Genomic DNA, 26,350 nt, shown 5'->3' on the forward strand with positions numbered 1-26,350 from the left:
GGAAGAACTGATGCTGAAACTGAAGCTCTGACACTGGCCACCCGACGAGAAGAGCCAACTCACAGGAAAAGACCCTAACGCAGGGAGAGACTGAAGGCAGAAGGGGGCGACAGAGGATGAAATGGTTGGATGGCATCACCGACTCAATGGACTTAAGTCTGAGCAAACTCCGGGAGATGGTGAACGACAGGGAAGCCTGGCGTACTGCAGTCCATGGAGTCACAAAGAGTTGGACACGACTGAGCAACGACTGAACAATTACTCAGAAGCCTTTCTAGGTTAGTACCTATTTCTGGCTTGTTCCAGGAGACATCGTCATAACAACAAAAAAGTTTAACGTGCCAGGCAGACACAATGCAAAGAGGTTTACATACATTGTGTAATTTTCACAAAAAGGTACTGCGTTTGATGCAATTATTATTTCATCATAAGTAAAATGGGGAAAACAATAGCGCTTACCTCAGACGGCTGTTGTAAGGATTTTAAAAGACTGTACATAGCGCATTTAGTACAGTGCCTGACAAAAGGAAAGGGTTAACACACGTTTACCATGTGCCGGTACAATCATTTGCCAGATAAAAGCAGAAACGCAAGTGTAAGCAAAAAGGATTTTCAACTCAGGTCTGACTCCCCAAGGTTCTGCCTCTTTGAAAAAAAAGAAAAAAAAAAAAAAAAACCTTATCTCCCTGTACAGGAGGGAGAAATAGTAAATCCCCAGGACAGTGGCTGAACTTAAAGCCAGGAAACACACCTAATTTAATTTTGTCCTCGACTGTTCTCACCCACTACCGACGCCTGGCTAAATGAGCTGCTCGCTAGGTTCTTGAACTAACAAAAGACCAGCTTTCTAACCTTGGTTAACTAGATCTTTCTGAGGTAGAATTTCCTGAGAAATTTCAGAGAGTGTGTCCCCAGCTGCACACCCGAAGAGGCTGTCCAGGTCCTGTTGGAGGAAACGGACTCGTCTCCCCCTTCTCAAACCAATTTTCCGAGAGGCGTCGCCCTCCAAACCATTTGGACTTCAATGGTTCCCACCTACACCGGCCATAAGCTACGAGAGGCCCCACACATCTAAGCAGGGTCGCCGCATCACCTCTCCCCGCCTCCCTCCTCCCGGAAGTAGTCCTACGTGCGCCGCACTTCCGAGAGAACTACATCTCCCAGAATCCCGCTCGATTGAGCCATCTTCCGCTCCAGATGGGGGCAGAGGCGGAGCTGGTGCCCGGGACGGGGCGGGGCCTCTCGAAAAGTCCTCCTCTTGTCCTCTTGAAAAAACTAGGGCCTAAAGGAGATTCTGGGGTTCTCTGGTAAGGTAGGACATCTATCCCTATTAGGTATAATACTGCCCGCCGCACCCCGAGGATTCCCTCTGTGTAAAACGCAGATGGTCTAGCCCAACGGCGGAGCTTGCTGAGTCTCCCGCGGGGACGCCCGTGGAGCGAAGGGCAGATGGCGCACGCACGCGCAGAGGCTCAGCTTGGAGGCGGGAGCCGCTGAGCCGCTGGGCCGCTGAGCCGCGTCTGAGGTGAGTAGGGGGCGGGGCGGGGCGTGTCCAGCGTCGGGACTGACCGCCCCTTCGGGACGGCCACCGTGGGCACCATCACCGAAGTCCCAGTTAAACGTGAAAGTCCTCGATCCCAACTGTCCAGAAATTGGAGTCCCCGGGAACTCAGTTTTAGCATGTATACATCAAAGTCCTATTTTCAGTGAAACCACTTCCAGCATTTCATTGCCATTACCTTCGTATAAGACTGCCTTCCTCTCCTGTACCGTGCGTTTTAAAAATAATAGTTAATGTGTTGAGGGGGCTCACCCTTTCATCTTGGTTTTTCGACTTGAGGCGAATAGCTCCTTCCTAACAAGCTGCAGAGCTTAAAATCTTTTTTGGACATTTGATTCTATTCAATTTAGTGTCAGACTAGGTACATACTTCGGCGTGTGCTCTGAATATTTCACGTCTCCTCGTGAGAAGACTCCTTGGGACGGTAAAGACAATGACACTTTTTACTAAAGAAGTAATGGTGCCGATGAAGTTCATGATCTGCTGGGGATACAGACAGTTAAACAAGAGGCTTATTGTGCCCTAACCCTAACCATTTTGCTTCCACCTTGTTATTGGATTTGGTTATGTTGCTTAACCTTCTGGGTCTACATGTTCTCATAAAACGAAAAGATTGGATTAGATGATCTCTGAGAACTTACCAGCTCTAACATCCTGGGGTCAGTTAGTGAGGAGTAGAATCTAGATCATATCGCAATGTTAATGTAAGACATCATCAACTTCCATTTCTCTGCTAACATAAATGAATCGTAGCTCTGAGAATTTTAGCAGCAGCATCAGAAAGAAGTGCCCTTATTGTATGAATAATTTCATCCATATTGCTGAAAATATGAGTTTAGCTGATAATACAACTTTCTTCACCCTATATTTGTTGTTTTATAGATCATTGCTAGGGAAGAACTCTGGGTACCATAAGGAACACAACGTATGTGATGATGGCTCAGATCTTAAGACCTCATCTGAGAAGTGCTTCAGTGATTCCTAATCGAATGAAAATGGGTCCATGTCTTGGTGTCATAAGAACTAGAATGATGTCAACTCATAAATCCAAAAGGAATATGAGAGAATATTATGAGCTGCTGAATCTGGATGAAGGCTGTTCTGCAGATGATGTCAGGGAATCTTTTCGTAAGCTTGCCAAGCAATACCATCCAGATGGTGGCTCTAGTACTGCTGATTCTGCAACGTTTATAAGGATCGAAGAAGCTTACAGGAAGGTACTTTCCCACTTGATAGGACAGACAAATGCCAGACAGAGTAAAGTTGAAGACACAGAAGAAGAAGAAGAAAAATTCAAATATAAAACACCCCAACACCGGCATTACTTAAGTTTTGAGGGTATTGGTTTTGGGACTCCGAGTCAGCGAGAGAAGCAGTACAGGCAGTTTAGAGCAGACCGTGCAACTGAACAAGTGATGGAATACCAAAAGCAGAAACTGCAAAGCCAGTATTTCACTGATAGTGTCACTGTTAAAGATGTAAGACACAGTAAGGAACGAAAGATAACTCAGGCAATAGAGCGTTTGGTGGAGGATCTCATTCAGGAATCAATGGCTAAAGGAGACTTTGACAATCTCAGCGGGAAAGGAAAACCTCTGAAAAAATTTTCTGGCTGTTCATATATTGATCCTATGACTCACAACCTGAACAGAATATTGATAGATAATGGATACCAACCAGAATGGATCCTAATGCAAAAGGAAATAAAGGATACCATTGATCAACTCAGAGAGGCAATTTTAGTGTCGAGGAAAAAACTTGGGAATCCAATGACATCAGCTGAACAGAAACAGTGGAACCAAGTTTGTGAGCAGTTTCAAGAAAACATCAAAAAGCTAAATAAGCGAATTAATGATTTTAATTTAATTGTTCCCCTCCTGACTAGGCAGAAGGTCCATTTTGATGCACAGAAAGAAATTGCCAGAACCCAGGAAATATACACAACCCTTATAAAAACAAAAGAAATCACAGATAAAAACCCAAATAACACTGATCCGGGAGAAGGAGAGAAAACACCTGGAGTTAAGACAGGTTTCTTTAACTGGATGAATGTGTGGAAATTTATTAAAATATGATCATCTCAATGTTCACAGTACTGCCCCAGATAATTTTCAGTAGTATTAACACCACACATAGAGGCTGAGGTTTCTTTCTATAACACAAGAGTCTGAGAACTGTGCACCTCTGTACTTTTCACAAAACAACCCACATCTCCAGTGATGTGTAAGTGAGTGAGAGAACTGTAAGAAACTGAGTCTGAAAAATATTCAACCAGCTTTGTTCTGAGGACATAGCAAGACAAGAGGAAACAATTTAATATTGACACTTGAGTTTATTAAAGCACAAAACTAGTCTAAGACTTTTGGGACATTCTCTATATGGTTGGAAACGTTACGACAGGAAATTAGTGTAATGGAGTTCTGGCACTCTTTCCTTTTTTTTTTTTTTTTTATAAAGGCCTTCTCTGTGGGTACTGAATAAAGAAACCACCAAACATCTAGGTTGTACTTTGCACTGTCTAACTTCATGAGCCATTGGCAGCAAAGATCCATCATCCAAGCTAACTGATTTAGCTATTCAAGAAATAGACTTCAATGTCCACTTTGAAGAGTTTATTTTCTGACCTCTCAGAGGTGGGTTCAATGGAAACAAAGTTTCACTTATGGCTTCATCTCTAATCAGAGTCAAAATGTTGGTTTTACATAAACCTATCTGAAGCCTCTCTCTCATATATCACACTTCTCAGAGGCTTTTTCAATGAGAGGAATATTTCAGTTTACAGTCTTAGGGATCCAATTTCCTGTCTTAGGAACCCTTTAATAATCAACTACAAGATGTCAGAATTTTGTGCTCACTTGCACCTTTGGCAAATGAGAAGAGATTGACATCCATGAGACTGTCCCATCCACTCTCAGAATGATCTGACTTTTTAAGGTCTGTGTAATTGCCTTATTCACAGAATTGGGCAAGTAGAAGGATATGGAGACTTGTCAAAAGGAGCTGGTCTGTTTCCTTATTTAGTTCAGAGTGCTGTACTATGGAAGTGCCCTCAGAAGCATGTCACTTCTGATTTTGGAAGAATGTTACTTTGTAAAGTGTGTGATAGATAAGTAAAATTACATCTTCAGAAGGAAATTTCAGACCTTTCTGCTTAGATGATGGGGCATTAATGGGTATAATATGTGATTATTTTGTTGAATGAGTTATCACTAGCTTCTGCAATGATCTGTTACCCTATATACAATTGTGACCAGCGTGAAATAAGAGCTTTATAATAAAAACTGTTGCTCCAAAACATTTTATAAGGTGATGCTTCTGTGAATCTTGTTAAATATTAGATACATGGCACCTAATTACAACACATGATATCTTCCCTGATAGCTCAGTTGGTAAAGAATCCGCCTGCAATGCAGGAGACCCTGGTTTGATTCCTGGGTTGGGAAGATGTCCTGGAGAAGGGACAGGCTACCCACTCCAGTATTCTGGCCTGTAGAATTCCATGGACTGTATAGACCATGGGGTCACAAAGAGTTGGACACGAGTGAGTGACTTTCACTTTCACTTACCTAATCACATTACAACAACATATATAAAGGAAACCGTTTTTATGTTTGGTTGTGCTGGGTCTTCATTGCTGCTCGCAGGCTTTCTCTGCTTGCGGTGGGCAGGGGCTGCTCTTCACTGTGGGGCTCCGGCTTCTCCTTGTGGTGACTTCCCGTTGCAGAGCACAGGCTCTGGGATGCGTGGACTTCAGTAGTTGTGGTGTGTGGGTTCAGTAGTTGCAGCTCATGGAGTCTAGAGCACATGCTCAGTAGCCGTGGTGCATGGGCTTAGTTGCTCCATGGCATGTGGAATCTTCTGGACCAGGAAACGAACCTATGTCCCCTGCATTGGCAGGTGGATTCTTATCCACTGAACCACCAGGGAAATCATTTTTCATATTAGCTAATGAGAAGGTAAGGTTATCAGAAAACTCTAGTAATTCCTAGTTTCAGGAGAGCACTTTATGTTTGTAAATGTCTATATTAATATAATCAATAAACTTAATTTTAATGATTATTCAATGGTCCAGTGTTCTCTAAACAACTAACAGTAGTGATAAACATGTTTTTGTCTGACCATCTAAATGTTTTTTTATCTTCTCGCTTGATGATGTCAAAACTGACAGACATGGACTCTTTTTGCTAAGAAAGCAAGTTCACTATACAAACAAGGTCACTTACTGAAGTAACTTCCAGGCCAGAAAAAAAATTTGGGCCAGTTCATTGGCATTTGTGGAATCAGAATCTGACACTTAGTCTCTGTTTTGATGGAGCATTGACCTTTTTTCTTTTGGTTTTTCATCATGTAACTGTCAGATTTTGAGATGTAGTAATAATTTATTGATATCTCTGAACTCATTAATAGGCACATATCAGACTTTTGTCTGATTCCCAGCCTTTTCGTGGCTCCTTTCTTCAAACTGTAGGACGAGGACCCTGGCCCAGCACCGTGAGTGGATCACAAGTGCCTTTTGTCTCCGTGTCCTTGTTATGTGTGCCCGGGTTTGGCCTCGGTCAGTAGTCTGGTCCCTCAGGACTACAGTTTTAAGTTCCTTGACAGAATGATTGCATTTTTTTTTTTCATTTTGAGTAACTCTGGCCCTTTAATTTGTTAATTTAGTGATAGGCCAGTTACAGTTGGTTCTTTGAAGAATTGAGGTTAATCAAATTTCTCAGTGTAATGTAAACTGAGCTACAAATGTACAAAATCTAACACTCCCATGTAGGGTGATAAAGCCTTTGTTGGGTTTGTTTGTTTATTTAATTGAAGTATAGTTGATTTATAAGGTTGTGTAATTTCTGCTGCACAGCAAAGTGATTCAGTTAAACATATATACACATGCTTTTTAATATTCTTTTCCATTGTGACTTATCCCACGATACTGAATGTAGTTCTCTGTGCTATACAGTAGGACCTTGTTGTCCATACAACTGCACTGTCATTCATTTTCTTCACTGTGCTCCCAGGCTGTAGCCCTACTCTTGGGAGTACCCCTCCCAGAGATGGGAGTCCCCTGTAGCCTTGTCTGTATGACTGGGGCCATACTTCCCTGTTATACTACCTGCCTGGATACCCATCCCTGGGCCTCAGCCACCTTCCAGGAAATTTCCAATACCTCTCAGGCACAACTCCTGCTTATTTGCCTGTTCCCAGAAGTACTGCCTTTCCTGTTTTCAACAAAGTTATATTAATTCAGCTACAGTTACTGAAGTCATACAAGGCAATCCACCATCCCACCATCTGGATTCTCAGAAATCCCAGTGACTGGAGCAAGGTGCTACAAAAGGACCCCTTACCCCCAAAGGTGGATCCCACTGAGCTAACATCAAAGTGCAAGCAGGGTTTCACTCCTCGCGCGGTTCTAGGGAAGAATCCGGCTCCTTGCCTTCTCCAGCTTCTAGAGGCTGCCTGTATCCCTGGCTTGTAGCCCCTTCTTCTTCTTCAAAGCCATCAACAACAGGTGGAGGCCTACTCATGTCTCGTCACTCTGACTCTTCCTCTTCTGCTTTTCGGGACCTTTGTGGTGACCCTGGGCTTCCTAGGTGGCTCCAGCGGCAAAGAACCTGCCTGCCAGTACAGGAGGATGTAAGAGACATGGGTTCAATTCCTGGGTGGGGAAGATCCCCTGGAGGAGGGCATGGCAACCCCCTCCAATATTGTTGCCTGAAGAATCTCATGGACAGAGGAGCCTGGCGGGCTACAGTCCATGGGATCGCACAGAGTCGGACACGACTGAAGGGACTTGGCAGGCACGCATATGGTGACCCTGGGTCCATCCAGTTCACTAGCATAATCTCCCCATTTTAAAGTCAGTTTAATATATACACACTAGTGAAAGAATCCAACCGTGTGGATCACAATAAACTGTGGAAAATTCTGAAAGAGATGGGAATACCAGACCACCTGACCTGCCTCTTGAGAAACCTATATGCAGGTCAGGAAGCAACAGTTAGAACTGGACATGGAACAACAGACTGGTTCCAAATAGGAAAAGGAGTACATCAAGGCTGTATATTGTCACCCTGCTTATTTAACTTCTATGCAGAGTACATCATGAGAAACACTGGGCTGGAAGAAGCACAAGCTGGAATCCAGATTGCTGGGAGAAATATCAATAACCTCAGATATGCAGATGACACCACCCTTATGGCAGAAAGTGAAGAGGAACTAAAAAGCCTCTTGATGAAAGTGAAAGAGGAGAGTGAAAAAGTTGGCTTAAAGCTAACTAAGATATTTGCCTGTTCCCAGAAGTACTTCAGAAAACTAAGATCATGGCATCTGATCCCATCACTTCATGGGAAATAGATGGGGTAACAGTGTCAGACTTTATTTTGGGGGGCTCCAAAATCAGTGCAGATGGTGATTGCAGCCATGAAATTAAAAGACACTCCTTGGACGGAAAGTTATGACCAACCTAGGTAGCATATTCAAAAGCAGAGACAATACTTTGCCAACAAAGGTCCTTCTAGTCAAGGCTGTGGTTTTTCCTGTGGTCATGTATGGATGTGAGAGTTGGACTGTGAAGAAAGCTGAGCACCAAAGAATTGATGCTTTTTCACTGTGGTGTTGGAGAAGACTCTTGAGAGTCCCTTGGACTGCAAGGAGATCCAACCAGTCCATTCTGAAGGAGATCAGCCCTGGGTGTTCTTTGGAAGGACTGATGCTAAAGCTGAAACTCCAATACTTTGGCCACCTCATGCGAAGAGTTGACTCATTGGAAAAGACTCTGATGCTGGGAGGGATTAGGGGCAGGAGGAGAAGGGGATGACAGAGGATGAGATGGCTGGATAGCATCACTGACTCAATGGACATGAGTTTGAGTGAACTCCGGGAGTTGGTGACGGACGGGGAGGCCTGGCATGCTGCAATTCATGGGGTCACAAAGAGTCAGACACGACTGAGCGACTGAACTGAACTGAACTGAGTGAAAGTGTCAGTCACTCAGTCGTGTCCAACTCTTTGCAATCCCATGGACAGTCACCCACCAGTCTTCTCTGTCCATGGAGTTCTCCAGGCAAGAATACTGCAGTGGGTAGCCATTCCCTTCTCCAGAGGATCTTCCCAACCTAGGTATCGAACCCAGGCCTCCCCCATAGCAGGCAGATTCTTTGTCTGAGCCACCAGGGAAGCCCATACACACTGCTGCTGCTGCTGCTAAGTCGCTTCAGTCGTGTCCGACTCTGTGCGACCCCACAGACTGCAGCCCACCAGGCTCCCCCGTCCCTGGGATTCTCTAGGCAAGAACACTGGAGTGGGTTGCCATTTCCTTCTCCAACGCATGAAAGTGAAAAGTGAAAGTGAAGTCGCCCAGTCGTGTCCAACCCTCAGCGACCCCATGAACTACAGCCTTCCAGGCTCCTCCGTCCATGGGGTTTTCCAGGCAAGAGTCCTGGAGTGGGGTGCCATTGCCTTCTCCGCCATACACACTACTACATATAAAATAATCAACAAGGACCTTCTGTATAGCACAGGGAATTCTACTCAATGTTAGGTAATAACCTATATGGGAAAAGAATCTGAAAATAATGGATATTCATATCTGTGTAACTGAATCATGTTATATACACCTGAAAGTAACAGCATTATGAAACAACTATACTCCAATATAAAAATTAAAAAGAAAAAAAGTCAGTCAATAGCAACCTAATTCCACTTGCAAATTTAGTTTTCCTTTGTTGTGTAACAACATATTCATAGATTCTGGGGATTAGGACATATTTGGAGGTGGGGAGTGTTACCTTGCCACCACAATTGTTGAGTCGCTAAGTTGTGTCTGACTCTTTGTGGCACCATGGACTGCAGCACACCAGGCTTCCCTCTCCTTCACTATCTCCCAGAGTTTGCTCAAACTCATGTCTATTGAGTCAGTGATGCTATCTATCCTTTCAAAAATTCATTTTTAAATTTTTGTCTGTGCTGGGTCTTTGTTGTGCCATGCAGGCCTAGTTGCTACGGTGGTGTGTGACACGTTAGTTCCCCAACCTGCGTCCTCTGCATTGGAAGGCGAATTCTTAACCACTGGCCCAGCACGGAAGTCCACTTTGAAAAAATTATCTGTACATAGTTGACCCTTAAACGACACAGGTTTGAACTGTGCAGGTTCACGTATTTTTTCTAAATTTTGTTTATTTATCTACCTTGGTTGCACTGGGTCTTTGCGGCTGTGTACAGACTTTATCTAGCTGTGGCCAGGCAGGGACTATTCTCTGGTTGCAGTGTGAGGGCTTCTCACTGCAGTGGCTTCTCTCGTGAAGTGCAGGCTTGAGTTTCACAGGCTTCAGTAGTTGCAGCACGGGGGCTCAGTAGTTGTGGCTCACAGGCTTAGTTGCCCTCTGGCACGTGGGACGTTCCTGGATCAGGGTTTGAAACCGAGTTTCCTGCATTGGCAGGTGGATTGTTTACCACTGAGCCAGCAGAGAAACCCTGCGTAGGTTCACTTCTATCTGTTTTTGTTTTTTTTTCCCCCAATAAGTGTGTACTACAGTACTGCATACGGTGACTGCAGCCATGAAATTAAAAGACACTTACTCCTTGGAAGGAAAGTTATGACCAACCTAGGTAGCATATTCAAAAGCAGAGACAATACTTTGCCAACAAAGGTCTGTCTAGTCAAGGCTATGGTTTTTCCAGTGGTCATGTATGGATGTGAGAGTTGGACTGTGAAGAAAGCTGAGCACCAAAGAATTGATGCTTTTTCACTGTGGTGTTGGAGAAGACTCTTGAAAGTCCCTTGGACTGCAAGGAGATCCAACCAGTCCATTCTGAAGGAGATCAGTCCTGGGTGTTCTTTGGAAGGAATGATGCTGAAACTGAAACTCCAATACTTTGGCCACCTCATGCGAAGAGTTGACTCATTGGAAAAGACTCTGATGCTGGGAGGGATTAGGGGTAGGAGGAGAAGGGGATGACAGAGGATGAGATGGCTGGATGGCATCACCGACTCGATGGACGTGAGTCTGAGTGAACTCCAGGAGTTGGTGATGGACAGGGAGGCCTGGCGTGCTGCGATTCATGGCGTTGCAAAGAGTCGGACACAGCTGAGCGACTGAACTGAACTGAACACAGCTGCACTAGCCAAGTTGGTTGAGACTGGGATGTGGAACCAGGATATGGAGGGCCAGCTATAAAGGTATGCTTGGATTTTTGACTGCACAGTGAGTCAGCACTCCAACCCCCGAGTTATTGAAGGGTCAGCTGTATATGATTTAAAGACACACACTGTATCTCCATTGCTTTCTCAAAAATACACAGATGTGAGCACATTATACATGTTCTTATCTTCGTCTTCACCTGCCTTTTAATGTATCTTCAACATTTTTCCAAATCAACACGTATAGTTCTATCTCATCTCTATCTCATCTGTTAAGCCATCATTAATTGCTGCATGTGCTCATGGAAATTAGAACTAATCAATACTGAGCAGAGGAAATAAAAAGACCACAAGGCATTGAGAGGGCAAATGCAAGCTGAAGTTACCATAAAGCAGGCATGAGATATAGTATAACAATGAGTCATAAGCTATGAGCGACAGAGACGGCAACAGAAGCTCATGCTTGTTGAACACCTTCCTTGCGTTAACTCAAACTTAACAACAGTCCTACAACATAGGTACTATTATTAACTTTCTTGAGAGATGGAGAAACTAAGGCACAGATTAAATAACCTGGCACACAGCCAGAAAGTGGCAGAGATGGGGATTTGAATCCAGACTAACTAGAGTTGATGTGATTCCAGACCCCTGTGCTTACCCACACACTGAGCTCTGGGGTTGGCGGGGAGGAGATGGAGCAGATCACATTACTGAGTGAAGGTTCTAACATTTAGTCATTTAGGTTGTACCGGGTCTTAGTAACAACATGTGGGAATCTAGTTCCCTGACCAGGGATTGAACTCAGGCCCTCTGCATTGGGAGCATGGAGTCTTAGCCACTGACCACCAGGGAAGTCCCTGAGAGAAGATTCTAGAACTCCATACACTGAGGTTCCCAAGAGCCTTTAAGACTAATCATGTTAACCTTGGGTTAAATAAATTCCTTTCTTGATTGTAACTCACTACACCCTCATCCTATAGGAATGTAACTTTATTTGGAGGGTGGTGCCTGGTTTAAGAAAAAACACCCTTGGAAGAAATAAGTTTTTTGGTTATCAGAAAGAAAGGATCATAAAATTCCTAAGACCTTTTTATGTGAAGCACCTGATTTTGATAAAGGTCAGGACTGCTGACCCCCGCGTGACTCTGTATTCATCCCTATGTGTAACAAAAGGTATATAAGCAAACCCAAAAATAAAGAAATCGGATCAGTTTCCGGAAAGACTGATTCCCCCATGTTGCTTCTTTCTTGCTCCCGTTTTTCTGGCTGAATTCCAATCTGGAGCATGGATGCTATTCCACGTAACCCAAGTTATTCAACCTCTTTTTCTCCACTAATCTTCCTACTACACTATCCATTTCTAATCTCTCTTTATATCTGTAATTAAATATGTATTTTTCCAAAGACGCCGACGCCGTCCCCCCACCTTCGAATCACCCTGGATCCACCAGGGCTGGACCCCGGCATCCAACTCTTTGTGACCCCATGGACTGTAGCCTGCCAGGCTCCTCTGTACATGGGATTCTCCAGGCAAGGGTACTGGAGTGAGTTGCCATTTCTTTCTCCATATAGGTCAATACTATATGTATTGAGTAGAGTTCCCTGGCTATGCAGTAGGTAGGATTCAGTGTGCTTTATAGCTGGATTATTATTCTTGTCCTTTATTTTTCTTGAGGTCCCTGTCTCCCTGACTGCCTGTAATACCAGTGAGCAAGAGGAAATGTGATGTAGGGGAGACGAAATGAATGAGCTTCAGAGTTTGAGAGACTTGAATTCAGATCCAGGATTTTCCACTCGCTAGCTATGAGACCTTCCTAGGCATCTGTCTTCTCTTAACAAATGAATATCATTAGACTCAACTTGCAGGATAGCTGTAAACCTTTGAGATGATGAACATGAAACGCTGGATGTTAGAGGGGGACGGGCATGTGAGCGTGCCTACGTGCTCAGTTGTGTCTGATTCTTTGAGACCCCATGGGCTGTAGCCCCCCAGGCTCCTTTGCCCATGGCGTTTCCCAGGCAAGAATACTGGAGTGGTTTGCCATTTCCTTCTCCAGGGGATCTTCTCCACAGGTATTCGACCCTGTTTCTTGCAAGGAGTAAATCAGTGGTTCTCCGCAGATTTCAGTTCAGTTCAGTTCAGTCACTCAGTCGTGTCTGACTCTTTGCGACCCCATGAATCACAGGACGCCAGGCCTCCCTGTCCATCACCAACTCCAGGAGTTCACTCAGACTCACGTCCATTGAGTCAGTGATGCCATCCAGCCATCTCATCCTCTATTAACTCAGCTGTAAATCAGTGGTTCTCCGCAGAGGCATTACTGCCCCCCACAGGACATTATGGAAAATTAGGGGAGAATCTTCAGTCGACAAGATGCAAGGCACTACTTGGACAACAAGGAGATCCAACCAGTCCATCCTAAAGGACGTCTATCTTGAATATACATTGGAAGGACTGATGCTGAAGCTGAAGCTCAAAGACTTTGTCCACCTGATTTGAAGAACTGACTCATTGGAAAAGACCCTGATGCTGGGAAAGATTGAAGGTAGGAGAAGGGCATGACATAGGATGAAATGGTTGGATGGCATCACCGACTCAATGGACATGAGTTTGAATAAACTCTGGAAGATGGTGATGGACAGGGAGGCCTGGCGTGCTGCAGTTCATGGGGTTGCAAAGAGTCGGACAGGACTGAGTGACTGAATGGAACAGGCAGCCCATTTGGACCAGTCTGTCACGCTATGTGTATTTATGTGTGCGTGCTCTGTTGCTAAGTCATGTCTGACTCTGAGATGCCATGCACTGTGGCCTGCCAAGCTCCTGTGTCCATGGGATTCTTCAGGCAGGAATACTGGAATGGGTTGCCATTTTCTTCTCCAGGGGATCTTCCTCTCACCCAGGGATCAAACCTGAATCTCCTGCATTGGCAGGTAGATTCTTTACGTGACTCAGCTGGTAAAGAATCCGCGTGCGATGCAGGAGATCTGGGTTTGATTCCCTGGGTTGGGAAGATCCCCTGGAGAAGGTAATGGCTACCCACTCCAGTATTCCGGTCTGGAGAATTCCATGGAGTATGCAGTCCATGGGGTTGCAGAGTCGGACATGACTGAGCGACTTTCGCTTTCACCTGGGAAGCCCAGTTTGTCATGCTGGCTGGCTGGATTGGTAAATCCATGCAACCCTAGTTGGTAAGTATTTTAAACATCATCCCTGACCACAGGCACTTCAGAGATGCAGCCAGGAACATCGGGTGTTTCACAGTGTACAAGCTACTTGACCAAAATGAGGAATTGTTTCTTGTCCCGCTCAGCATTCAAACATCCCACCAGACATTCATGTGGGTGAATACTCGCTTATAGTCATTGAAGCCTAAAAGGGATTATATTTTACATGGAAATATGCCAATTTTGCATGATTTTAAATACACTATCTTTTCCCCCCATAAAAGCAGCTACTGTGAAAATTGTATTTCATTTTCTTGGGAACTTACCGAGAATTGTACTTCATTGGAGAAAAATGTTACCGATGGCACCATGGCCTGTGGCATTTGACTTGCCAATACTATGTGTCTACTGGAGTTTGCATTTGTAGTGCTAAAGACAAATGTATACCAGAGATCAGACACCTCCCTGATTTTTGGTTTAAAAAATTATTATTATTATTATTTTATTTTTTGAGATCTCTTTTAATTTAGAAGTAAATGTTATTTTAGTAATAATTAATCTAAAATTTAATTAATGGAATCACAGCCAGCATCTAAGACTACCCCTAAAGAACCCCACTTTCTGATATTCACATTTTTTGATGTGTGTAGCATTCTCCCACAATCAGCTTCCCAAGTGGTGTTAGTGGTAAAAAAACCTGCCTGCCATCACAGGAAATGTAACAGATGTGGGTTCATCCCTTGAGTTGGGAAGATCAACTGGAGGAAGACATAGCAATGCACTCCAGTATTCTTGCCTGGAGAATCCCATGGATAGAGGAGCCTGGCGGGCTACAGTCGATGGGATCTCAAAGAATCAGACACAAATGAAACAACTTAGCCCACACGCACTCCCACAACAGAGCAAAGGTCATGGTATTTTCTGTGTGACCAACAGAATAGAGCAAACATGCTGGTATGTCTTTTCTGAGGCCAGAGGCTTCCTGCTCTCTCTCTCAGATCAGTCACTGTGGGGGAAGCCAGTTGCCATGTCTTGAGGCAGCCTTGTGGAGAGGGTGCCTGTATCCAGGCGCCCGTATCCAGGAATCAAGGCCACCAGCCACCAGCCATGTGAGTGAGCTTTATGGGAAGCAGAGCCTTAGGCGAGTATTCAGTATTTGCAGCCCCAGCTGACAGTTTGATTATAATCTCCTGAGGAATCCTGAGCCAGAAACAAGTCAGCTACACTTGTCTCAGATTCCTGAGTCTTAAAATTGTACAAGATAATAAATCAATAAATGTTTTAAGTTGTTAAGTTTTAAGATAATCTGGTATATAGCAGTAGATAACTAATAGAGAAGACATACATGAATTGTTTTAAAAACATTTCGTATGTGCTATCCTTCCAGTATAATTAAAGTCAATCTATATTACAAAAATTGGAGAAGGAAATGGTAACCCACTCCTATATTCTTGCCTGGAGAATCCCATGGACAGAGGAGCCTGGTAGGCTACATACAGTCCATGGTTTGCAAAGAGTCGGACATGACTGAGTGACTAAACAACAAATATTATAAAAATTACATGATTTATTAATTTTGACATCACTCTTGTCTTATACTGTCCCCAGAGATCTTCTATCTTTTTTTAAAAAAATATGTATTTACTTGGCTGCACTGGGTCTTAGTTGAGGCATGCTGAATCTAGTTCCCTGATCAGGGATTGAACTCTGGGCTCCCTGCATTGGGAGCATGGAGTCTTAGTCACTGGACCACATAAGAAGTCCCCTACCTAACTTCTTTATGGCTTCTTATAGTTTTATACTACTGTATGTTTTTCTGACTCATTCTTAGTTCCATTAAGCATTGAAGAATTTGTCTCCATATCAGTATTTTAAACACTGGTGTCTGAATATATCCCTGACATAGAGTACTTGTACTATTTCATCACCACCTTTTCCTGTATAGGTGATTATTTTAACATGGCTCATAAAAAAGCATGACTCATTTGTGAGAGTATCATACTTCTCATTATCTCCATTTTTTAAAAATCAGAGTATAATTGTTTTACAATGTTGTGTTAGTTTCTGCTGTACAACAACATGAATCATACGTGTATGTACACGTATATCCCTTCCTTTATGAGCCTCCTTCCCACCTCCCTGCCATATCTCTATTTAAACTGAGATCATATCCTCTTTTTTCTGTTCTAAAACTAGTTTTTTTTCTTTTTACTATTCTAAAAAGCCAGTTTGAGATTGTTTTTTTTTTTTTCTGTTATTTGTAACCGAAAGAAAACCAGCTGATAAATGTATCCAGTGTCACCAGAGTCTAGACTTGAGAAAGAAATGTTTCCTCTTCTGCCTGAATCAAATGATCGCCAAGTTTTGGTATCCTGTTTCCACTCTAAAAGACCATCTTTTCACCTGCAACAAAAACACCAGTTACCACCATGCTTCATGTTGGTACTGATCCTCTCCTTTTTGCAGGCAGTAAATGTTTTAGTTTTGTAGAAAACAAAAACCAAAAGGGCTATCTTTTACTCAGATGACTGACACTGCATATCCATCCTTTCAGAAGAGGGTCACTTGAGGTCCATAGGAATTTGATCCGAATTCTAAGTCCAAATACAACCGTTCTAACAGACTTACTAACATGAAGTCTTTCTGTTTCACAACCCAATAAGCTTATGGTGAAAGACAATATATATAGAGAGAGTTCTTGTTGTTCAGTTGCTCAGTCATGTCTGACTGTGTGAGCCCATGGACTGTAGCCTACCAGGCTCCTCTGTCCATGGGGATCGCCAGGCAAGAATACTGGAGTGGGTTGCCATTTCCTTCAGGGGATCTTCCTGACCCAGGCATGGAACCCGGGTGTCTTGTAAGTCTCTTGCATTGCAGGTGGATTCTTGACCGCTGGGCCGCTGGGTAAGCCCCGCTGTGTGTGTGTATATTTCGTATTTACTTATTTCCTGTGTCAAGTCTTAGTTGCGGCACGTGGGATGTTCTGTTAGGCACACAGACTCTAATTGCAGCTTGCAGGCTTAGTTGATCTGAGGCACATGAGAGCCTAGTTCCCCAACCACGGGTCAAACCTGGGCCCCCTGCATTGGGAGCTTGGAGTCTTAGGCAATGGACCACGAGGGAAGTCCCAGAAAGACAATAGTTTTAGAAGTCCACTATATTTCACACAACCTAGCTCCTGCAGTACTCTTTGGTGTATACTCCTGAAAGATGGGAAATGAACGCCATCCATTAGAGTAAATTCATGAAGCAACCTCAAGAAGTAAGAACAAACGAGAACCCATGGGACCTGGTGTGAAGAACAATCTAGATTGCTTCTTTCTCTTAGTAGGCTTGAACCAACTGGACTAGACCTGTTTAAGTTTAGGTGAAGTAGGCCTTTTAGAACTCGTCCTAGCCCAAACTTGAAAATGGTTCTGAAGTCACAAAGACTCCAGAATCTGGGAAGGTAATAGGAGTTTAAGAAAACATATGCTTAGGTAGTTACAGAATTGAATACCACCTGATCAGGGCATGTATGGAGATTTTTTTTTAAGCTGATTTGCAACTTTTTGTTTTTTAGTCCTTCAGTGGTGTCTGACTCTGTGACCCCAGGCGCTGCAGCAAGCCAGCCTTCCCTGTCCTTCACTATCTCCTGGAGTTTGCTCAAACTCATGCAACTTTACTAAAGATTTAAATCAGTACATTTGAAATGCAACTCTGAAATGCTGACATTAGTAACTTAACCCCAGTAGCTTTCAAATGTCTATATTTATAAAAGCTCTATATGTGTTTGACTCTCTGTGAAGTAAAAGCTTACAGGATGCTAGAGAAACAAGCTGCATTAGCGTGAGTCCCCTCTCATGTCGGGGAAGGCAGCTCAAAGCATGTGCATCTTAATGGTAGGTCAACAGTAACATCTTCATAGATACGTGTTTTGTTTATAGATATTCCTCTTTAATAAAGTTTAAAAATCTCGGGGAATCTTTTTTTTTTTTTTTAACATTTATTTATTTGGCTGCTCCGGGTCTTAGTTGCAGCATGGAGGATCTTTAGTGGTGGCATGTGGGATCCAGTTCCCCAACTAGAGATCAAATTTGTGCTCCCTGCATTGGAAGCACAGAGTCTTAGCCAATGGACCACTAGGTAAGTCCCTCAGGGAATCTCAAAATACTTAGTACGTTCAACAGCGATGAGATTTGAGACCATGCTAGAAGCTTTTACTTGTCCCCCAATATCTCTTCATCCTTTTTCCTCAGTACTGAAACTGCATGTTCCAGCTTCCCCTGTAGTTTAGTATAGCTAGGTGACTAAGTTTTTGCCAGCAGGATGAAAGCAGAAATGGTATATATAAACTTTGGGAAAGTTTCTTAAAGAGAATATATGGTCCCTTTGTCCTCTCATCTGCTGGTAGGAATGTAAGCATAATGGCTAGAGCTCCAGCAGCTCTCTTAGACCATGAGGTGACATTGGGAATGGAGGCTGGTATCTTTCAAATGCCCATGTACTTGATAGCATAAATAAATACATGGGTGACTTTCTTGGCCGGAATAAGGAGGCTCCATCTGTCCCTGTGAAGTACCAGAGCAGCTGTAGACTAACTTTGGACTTCTTAAACATGAGAGGGAAATACCAATTTTTGTTTAAGCTAGTGTTGTTTTGTGGTTGTTTTCCCCTGCTTCTTGCAGCCAAATCTGATCCTAATACAATAATCAAAAAAGAAGCAAGACTTAAAAACATTATTATTATTATTTGCCCAGACTGTACAATTTGTGGGATCTTAGGTTCCCCAGCTAGGGGTGGAACTCAGGCTGGCAATGAAAGCACTAAACCCTAGCCACGGGACTGCCTGGGAATTCCCTACAAACTTGTTTTTAAAAGTCTACTTTCATAGATCAGCAATTCAACTAGTTTAAGGTTGCACATATTGTATATTCTGTAGGAAATTTAGAGGCACAGAGCTTGCAAAGTCTGTTGAAAGTACACTGAAAATTCAAGATGTAGTCTTTAAAGGAGACAGTAGGAAGAGACCTGACTGTAAGAAAAAAAAATCTGGATGGCCGGTTAAAGCATCAGGATAGAATCAGAAGACTAGTCAGTTGTTTTGGTAACCATGGTAACAGTACTCCTTGGTAGCCTCGGACAAGTAACTTCACCTTTCTAGGTTTCCATTTCTGAGTGGGTGGTGGTGTTCAGTGGCTAAGTCATGTCTGACTCTTTGCAACCCCATGGACTGCATGCATGTACTTCCCTGTCCTTCACTATCTCCCGGAGTTTGCTCAAACTCATGTCCATTGAGTCAGTGATGCCATCCAACCATCTCATCCTCTGTCGTCCCCATCTCCTCCTGCCTTCAATCCTTCCCAGCATCAGGGTCTTTTCCAATGAATGGACTCTTCGCATCAGGCGGCCAAAATATTGGAGTTTCACCTTCAGCAACAGTCCTTCCAAAGAAAATTCAGGGTTGATTTTCTTTAGGATGGACTGGTTGGCTCTCCTTGCAGTCCAAGGGACTCTCAAGAATCTTCTCCAACACCACGGTTCAAAAGCATCATTTCTGAGTGGTGGGGATTAGAAAAGGACATCTCTACAGGCCCGCAGTTTCCAGAGACTCCTTCAGGACCACGTGCCCTACACTGGACACCTGCGGCCAACGCCGAAGGGCCTATAGGCAAAGAGAGCCCCTGCCCCCGGGTCCCGGGATCCCCTCTGCACGCGATCTCACTGATGCTACACTTTGAAGTTCCTGAGCAGAGACGCAGCGGGGCTGTCACCCAGAAGCAGACCTCGGGACCGGTCTGGTCTACGCATCCGCGAATCAGAGGACTCGAAGCCGGGCGGGTGGCGCCCTAGCCCCGCCCACTAGCATCCGGACCCGCCCCAGAGCCCCGCCCGCGAGCCCCGCCCCGCCCCGGCCGGCCACTTGCTGCGCGCGGATTGGCTGCCGCGGTGCGCACGGCGCCGCGCCCCGCCCTGCCGGCGCCCTCAACCTAGCGCCGGTGGAGCGCTCCCCTCCCGGGGCTGAGGTGGCGTGGAGGACGCCGGCTCGGCCGCGGCGTGGCCGCCTCCGCCTCTGCGTGTGCGCCCAGGGGGTCGGCGTGGGCGTCGGGGAAGCCGAGTGAGTGCTGGCGGCCCGTTTCGGGGGCGCGCGAGGGGACCAGCGCCCGCCTCCGAGGCGCAGGGAGGCACCCTCGGCCCGCCCGTGGCCTCCTCGGTGCGCGGCGCCGCCGCCGGGCGGATCGGGGTCCGGGCGGCGCCGCCCCGCCTCCTCACCAACCTGCCCCGGTGACCGTGGCCGGTGCTCGGGGGTTGGGGTGGGGGAGCGCCGCGGTCTCTCGTCGTCGGGTTGTTTGCCCTGAAAGGTTTCCATCTCGGAACTGTCGGCTTCGCGGCGCTGCTGGGAAGAGGAGAGAGGTGCGCCGGCGCGGGGCCCCAGGGCGACGGGCCCCTCAGGGGCTTCGTCGCCTCTGTTCGCGTTGGCTCTGAACCCTTCCTTGCTGGGAATGTGGTCCGTGTTGAGTGGACTTTTCCGACTCTGTACAGAGGTATGGCGTGGAGATGGAGGAGGATGGACATTCTTTGGAGGATTGATCGTACAGGGTTGGGTGTCCTTTGAGATACAGAGCAGCTCGTGTCGCAAAGGTAGTTGCCCTGGGGACGGCCGTTCTCGTTTTTAAGCAATAAATTGACTCTCGAGTTAATCACGGGAAGGTGCTTAACTTGAAAGGTAAGTACGTGACCTTCTAATGCCAAAGCGCTGATGATGAGAGCCACTGTGCTCGCTCCCGCCCCGCTGCTGACGCTGTGTGCGCGTTGGAGAAGGATTCAAGCCTAATGTGTGTGTGGGGGGGGGGTGGAGGGGGGGGTAGCGCGGGGGGGGGGGGAGGAACGATTCAAGCCTCGTGTGTGTGTTTGTGTGTGTTGGGCAAGGATTCAAGCCTCCGATTGGAGTGAATGTGTCGTCAGCCTTGTGCGTCTCAAAGACCTTGATTTCTCTTCGCAGTGTGCCACCTCTTCTCTCAAACTCCTCACCTACCCACGCTATAACACCCCTTAGCTTAACAATTCCCAAGCCTCTGATTCTCAGGCTTGTCACACTTCTTTTCCATCATCTTCAGACACTTGTCATCTGTTTTTGCAAGCATAGTTTTCAGACGTAGAACAAACATTAGACTTTTTTTTTTTAAGCCGATAATACTGTTGCAAGCCTCTTTGTCCTTAAAAAGAAAACCCGAAGTTATCTTGAGTATCGATGCGGCAGGAAAGGCTGGTGTAATGAGAGCAGGGGGAGGGCGCAGTGTTCCTTTTCCGGAGACACGCCTTCCCCACCTCCATCCTCCTCCGCCCACTAGGATTAGGGCAGCCTTAACTGGCTGGTCATTTCTGAATTCACTTCTTGACTCCAGGGTAAAGAATTTATCTTATTTTATCATTATCGACTCCTTTAAATGATTACCGTAATACATTCAGGTTGTGAACTTTTTGTTTTTAATGTTACAGATGAACTTTCACTCTTCACTTTCATGCATTGGAGAAGGAAATGGCAACCCACTCCAGTGTTATTGCCTGGAGAATCCCAGGGATGGGGGAGCCTGGTGGGCTGCCGTCTATGGAGTTGCACAGAGTCGGACACGACTGAAGTGACTTAGCACTTAGCATAGAAGAACATCAAGTGAAAAATGGAAACCAGGGAATTTCCTGGCAGTCCAGTGGTTAGAACTCTGCACTTCCCCTGCAGGGAGCAGGGATTCTCTTCCTGGTCTAAGAACTAAGATCCCAAGTGCCAAAAAAAGAAACAGCACAGAAGTGTATCAAGTAAAAGGTTAGAATGTTAGAACTCCTTGTTTCTTTACTTTGCACACTCAATTCCAGTCCCTAGGAGGGGATGTGCTGTGTTAAGTCAGCTCAGTTCAGTTCAGTCACTCAGTCGTGTCTGACTCTTTGTGACCCCATGAATTGCAGCACGCCAGGCTTCCCTGTCCGTCACCAACTCCCGGAGTTCACTCAAACTCATGTCCATCGAGTCAGTGATGCCATCCAGCCATCTCATCCTCGGTCGTCCCCTTCTCTCCTGCCCCCAATCCCTCCCAGCATCAGAGTCTTTTCCAATGAGTCAACTCTTCGCATGAGGTGGCCAAAGTACTGGAGTTTCAGTTTCAGCATCATTCCTTCCAAAGAAATCCCAGGGCTGATCTCCTTCAGAATGGACTGGTTGGCTCTCCTTGCAGTCCAGGGGACTCTCAAGAGTCTTCTCCAACACCACAGTGAAAAAGCATCAATTCTTTGGTGCTCAGCCTTCTTCACAGTCCAACTCTCACATCCATACATAACTACCTCAGTCTTGTCCAACTCTTTGTGAGCCAATGGACCACAGCCCACCAGGCTCCTCTGTCCCTGGGATTCTCCAGGAAAGAGTACTGGAGTGGGTTGCTGTGCCCTCCTCCAGGGGATCGTCCCAACCCAGGGATTGAACCTGCAACTCTTACATCTTGTGCATTGGCCAGCAGGTTCTCTGCCAGTGGTGCTACCTGGGAAGCCCCAGGAGGGGATAGTACCATGATACTGTTGGGCAACCTATTTAATAAAAGGACATAATCATATCAGTGTGGACCTACCTCATTTTAAAAATGCTGTGAAGCATGCCACTGTTTAGAAGTACTTTAATATATTTTATTGGCCCCTTATTGGTGAATGTTTTGGTGGTTTCTGAGTTTTAGCCATTAAAAGATTTACTATGTAAATATCTTTGAAAATTGTAGGAGAAGTCTCAGATAGTTTAAACGGACTATTGTATTTTAGAGTATAATTTTCATGCTCTTTTCACGTGGAATCTTTTTGTAATTTGAAGAACTTTCAATTTAAGGACAGTAGCTAATTTGTTTGATTTAAATGCATTTCTTAGTATCTGTGTGTCTTAATATTTAGAAACTGGATCAAAAAATTTGTTGAGTACCAGGTTAGATAATGGTGAATTTTTTAACCTTGTTATCACTTAGGGGTGTTGACTTTAAGGTTATATTGACTCACTTGATGGGCTTAGTAAGAATGAGTAGAGGGCCCTCAGGAAGAGAAAATGTGAACATGCGTGTTGTATAATACCCTCTTGTGGTAATCCCCCCGGAATATACAACAGTAACTGGAATTCTTGTTCTCTTTTGAAATAACTTCAAATACCTTTTGTTGTAAAAGGTATCTCAGGTATGGAGATGGTTGTGGGGAATAAATACTGTTGCAGTGATCACCACTGTATCTACAGCCACATTAAGAAAGGAAACATTTACATCTTTCTTCCAGAGGGAGCCTCTATCGTGATAGAAGTTAATCTTTCTCTTGCTTTATCAAATAAGCATTACACACGAATGCATAAATACACACATATACGTATATGTACACACATGTAAATATTTACACGTCTTAAACAGTATATTTAGTCTTGAGTGAATAGTGTTAAAACATATTACATACAAATAGCACGTTTCAAAGTTTTATTTTACTGTTACTGAGAGTGCTGCCAAGAATAGGTTTTTTAAGAGCACTTCACTTTTGACTTTCATCCGTTGGAGAAGGAAATGGCAACCCACTCCAGTGTTTTTGCCTGGAGAATCCCAGGGACGGGGGAGCCTGGTGGCCTGCTGTCTATGGGGTCACACAGAGTCGGACACGACTGAAGTGACTTAGCAGCAGCCGCAGCAACAAACAGATATCTAGGTAGTCCCTAGAGAAAGGACTGTCTCAATAAAAGTGCTGAGTTAGATATAATTGGTTAATGTTCCAGAGGGCAACAAAATCATAATACCTTTGTGATGAATCATTTCTACAAGGCTATAATGATCATACCTTACTAATTTTTGCAGTTAAGCACAAACCTTATAGGACGATAAACTGTGTCTTTATTAACAGTGGATTATTCATTAAATAAACTGAGATAAGGAAATTATTTCCCCCAGAGCCCAGATGAGGTCCAAACAGGCTTATTAAAAAAAATGCTAGTGCTTTCTCCCTTTGAGATTAAAATTTTCTTTCCTAATTGCGAGCACAATGCTGACCATGTAAGGAAAGGACAGGATTTATTGTCACTTTGAGATGAAAGCTTCCAGGAAAAATGAGGGAGACAGAACATCTTCAGCTTCCTTGACTTTTCCCAACAGGAGCCCTTTCTGAAGGGGTCAATGGGCAGTGTTCTGGGTGAGTCTTGGGAGACGTTTACTACCGTCTCAGGGGACCTGGGAGCCTTTAGTGTGAAGCGAACACTGGAAGGACAGCAGAGATACGGTCAGAGGGCGTGGCCGGCTCTCCGTGGCCTCCCTGCAGTTACCAGGGTAGGTCAAAGCAGAACCTTCTGTCAGGGAAGTGAGTGTCCTTTGCTGATGCTGGCTGCAGGACTCCGAAAGAGAACAGTGACTGCCTCAGTGTATGATCAGGATCCAGCCAAGCCCAGCTGAGGACGGGTTAGAAGGAGTCTGGGCCAGGTTCACGGCATTCAGTCCTCAAGTGAAAAAGCTGGCAGAGCAGTGGGACCCCGCTTCGTTCCAGCCGGTTGTCCGCATCTGGGGGCCCAGAGGGGCTCATCAGCTCTCCTGTGTGGGGATCTTTCCTGTCTTGTCTTTTGTTGCTTTTCGCTTGCTCTGACGGCGCTCAGACAGCAGCAGTTTCCTGACCAGGAGAATTGTGATTCCTGATCCTTTGTATGTGAACCTTTTGTTTGTTTTTTAATTTCTGCAGACTGTTTTCTGCTTTGACTTCAGTGATTTGGGGGCTTACCCAATGGCTCAGTGGGTGAAGAATCTGCCTGCAATGCAGGAGATGCAGGTTCGATCCCTGTGTCAGGAAGATCCCCTGGAGAAGGAAGTGGCAACCCCCCTAGTACTCTTGCTTGGAAAACTCCATGGACAGAGGAGCCTGGAGGTCTACAGTCCATGGGATCTCAAAGAGTCAGACATAACTGAGCACACACACACACACACACACATTTTCTGCTTTACTTCAATGATTTGAAATTTAAAATGGTCTGTCTTAGTGTGGTTCTATTTTCATCCATTATTTTGAGTATTTGATGGGCCCTTTAAATCAGAAACTACAGTTCTTCCTATTCTGGAGAAATTTTCCTGAATATTTTGTTATTTTTCTCCCTCATATTTTCTCTGTAGTTCCTCCTGAAACCTGTTTTGGATGTGAGCCTTGTAAAGGTCTTCTCATTTTCTTACCTTCTGTTTTCCATCTACTTATGGCTAGATTTTCTTAACTTTTACTTCCCAAACCTTATATTTGGATTTAAGAAAACCCCACGGTTATACTTTTAATATTCAAAGGCTATTTTTTAGTCTCTGAGTGTTTCTTACGATAACATGCTGTTCTTGCTTTAAGATGCAATATGTTCTCTTGTTTCTGAGGTTGTAATGACTTTAAGTTTCCCTTCTCTGCGTAGCTTTCCAGACTCCTGTCTGGAAGGGATCCGGCTTCAGTCTCCTGCACCAGAACAGAGGAATGGCAAACTTCTGTCCAGTTTTCAGGATGATGCCTGAGTCTACCATTGTGCACGGTATCCCTCAGTCCAGAAAGCCAGACATAGGGGAAAACCTCAGGCTTCTGTCTGGATATGGATGAGGCAGCTGCCAGTCCATGGAGGGCATGGCAACCCACTCCAGCGTTCTTGCCTGGAGAATCCCCACAGACAGAAGAGCCTGGCGGGCTTCAGTCTGTAGGATCGAAAAGAGCCGGACGTGACTGAAAGACCGAGCAAAGAGAAAAGGGACAGGGCCCTAACTTGTTTTCCTGTGCTGATTCTCAGCTTTCCCTGCTACTGGCTTGGACGTCCAGCCTTCTTGGGCATGCTCAGTCAGTGACCATGGTCCATCTGCTTTGCAGCTTTCAGAATTTTACTGCTCTTGTCTCCTCTTCTGTTCTCATCATTGTGTCCACGACTCCTTTTACTGATTGCAGTTTTTAGTGACGTTTCAGGAGGGAGCAAAATGAGATGCTTAGGTACACCTTCACCCAAAGGTAGTAATAGTTGATTTTGACCAAGTGGTAGCTGAGACTCCAATACTTTGGCCACCTGACGTGAAGAGCTGACTCATTTGAAAAGACCCTGATGCTGGGAAAGATTGAAGGCAGAAGGAGAAGGGGATGACAGAGGATGGGATGGTTGGATGGCATCACTGACTCGATGGACATGGGTGTGGGTGGACTCCAGGAGTTGGTGATGGACAGGGAGGCCTGGTGTGCTGCGGTTCATGGGGTCACAAAGATTTGGACACGACTGAGCGACTGAACTGAATGGCAGTACTGCCATAAACAGAAGGCTGTCTTCAAAGCGGTCCTATGTTTGTGATGTTTGCGAACCCTCTTGGTGGGTAGTGGTTGATAGCATCGAGTGAGCCCATGTTCTGAACACTGCCTGTCTTCTTAATTCTCACTTATTGAGGGACGTGTTATCATATCCCCAGTTTACACATCAGAAGACCAAAGCCTAGGGATATTTAAAGCTTGAACAATTGTGGACTCAGCAGGGG

The 26,350-nt window shown here is 45.0% G+C and overlaps 2 protein-coding genes across 3 annotated transcripts in view; both read left to right on the forward strand.

Moving 5' to 3' along the window:
• The first annotated feature begins 1,167 nt into the window (after window positions 1-1,167).
• On the forward strand, window positions 1,168-4,858 carry DNAJC28 (DnaJ heat shock protein family (Hsp40) member C28). The gene is made up of 2 exons (XM_069549125.1): window positions 1,168-1,525; window positions 2,444-4,858. The coding sequence occupies exon 2, from the start codon at window positions 2,494-2,496 to the stop codon at window positions 3,634-3,636; it is 1,143 nt and encodes a 380-aa protein (XP_069405226.1). The 5' UTR covers window positions 1,168-1,525; window positions 2,444-2,493; the 3' UTR covers window positions 3,637-4,858.
• A 14,883-nt stretch (window positions 4,859-19,741) lies between these two features.
• Window positions 19,742-26,350, forward strand: part of TMEM50B (transmembrane protein 50B) — a 41,360-nt gene continuing 34,751 nt past the window's right edge. Inside the window, exon 1 of one of the 2 annotated variants that reach the window (XM_069549260.1) lies at window positions 19,742-19,956. The gene's annotated coding sequence lies outside the window, so the exon portion shown is untranslated. Of the gene's footprint in view, window positions 20,384-26,350 lie in introns of both variants that reach the window. The other variant, XM_069549269.1, reaches the window with a different exon arrangement.

This window comes from Ovis canadensis, chromosome 1 (assembly GCF_042477335.2).
Source record: "Ovis canadensis isolate MfBH-ARS-UI-01 breed Bighorn chromosome 1, ARS-UI_OviCan_v2, whole genome shotgun sequence".
Classification (NCBI taxonomy): Eukaryota; Metazoa; Chordata; class Mammalia; order Artiodactyla; family Bovidae; genus Ovis; species Ovis canadensis.

Excerpts from the sequence above, each read along its gene's own strand:
- DNAJC28 (XM_069549125.1), top strand. The coding sequence starts at position 2,494 with ATGATGGCTCAGATCTTAAGACCTCATCTGAGAAGTGCTTCAGTGATT.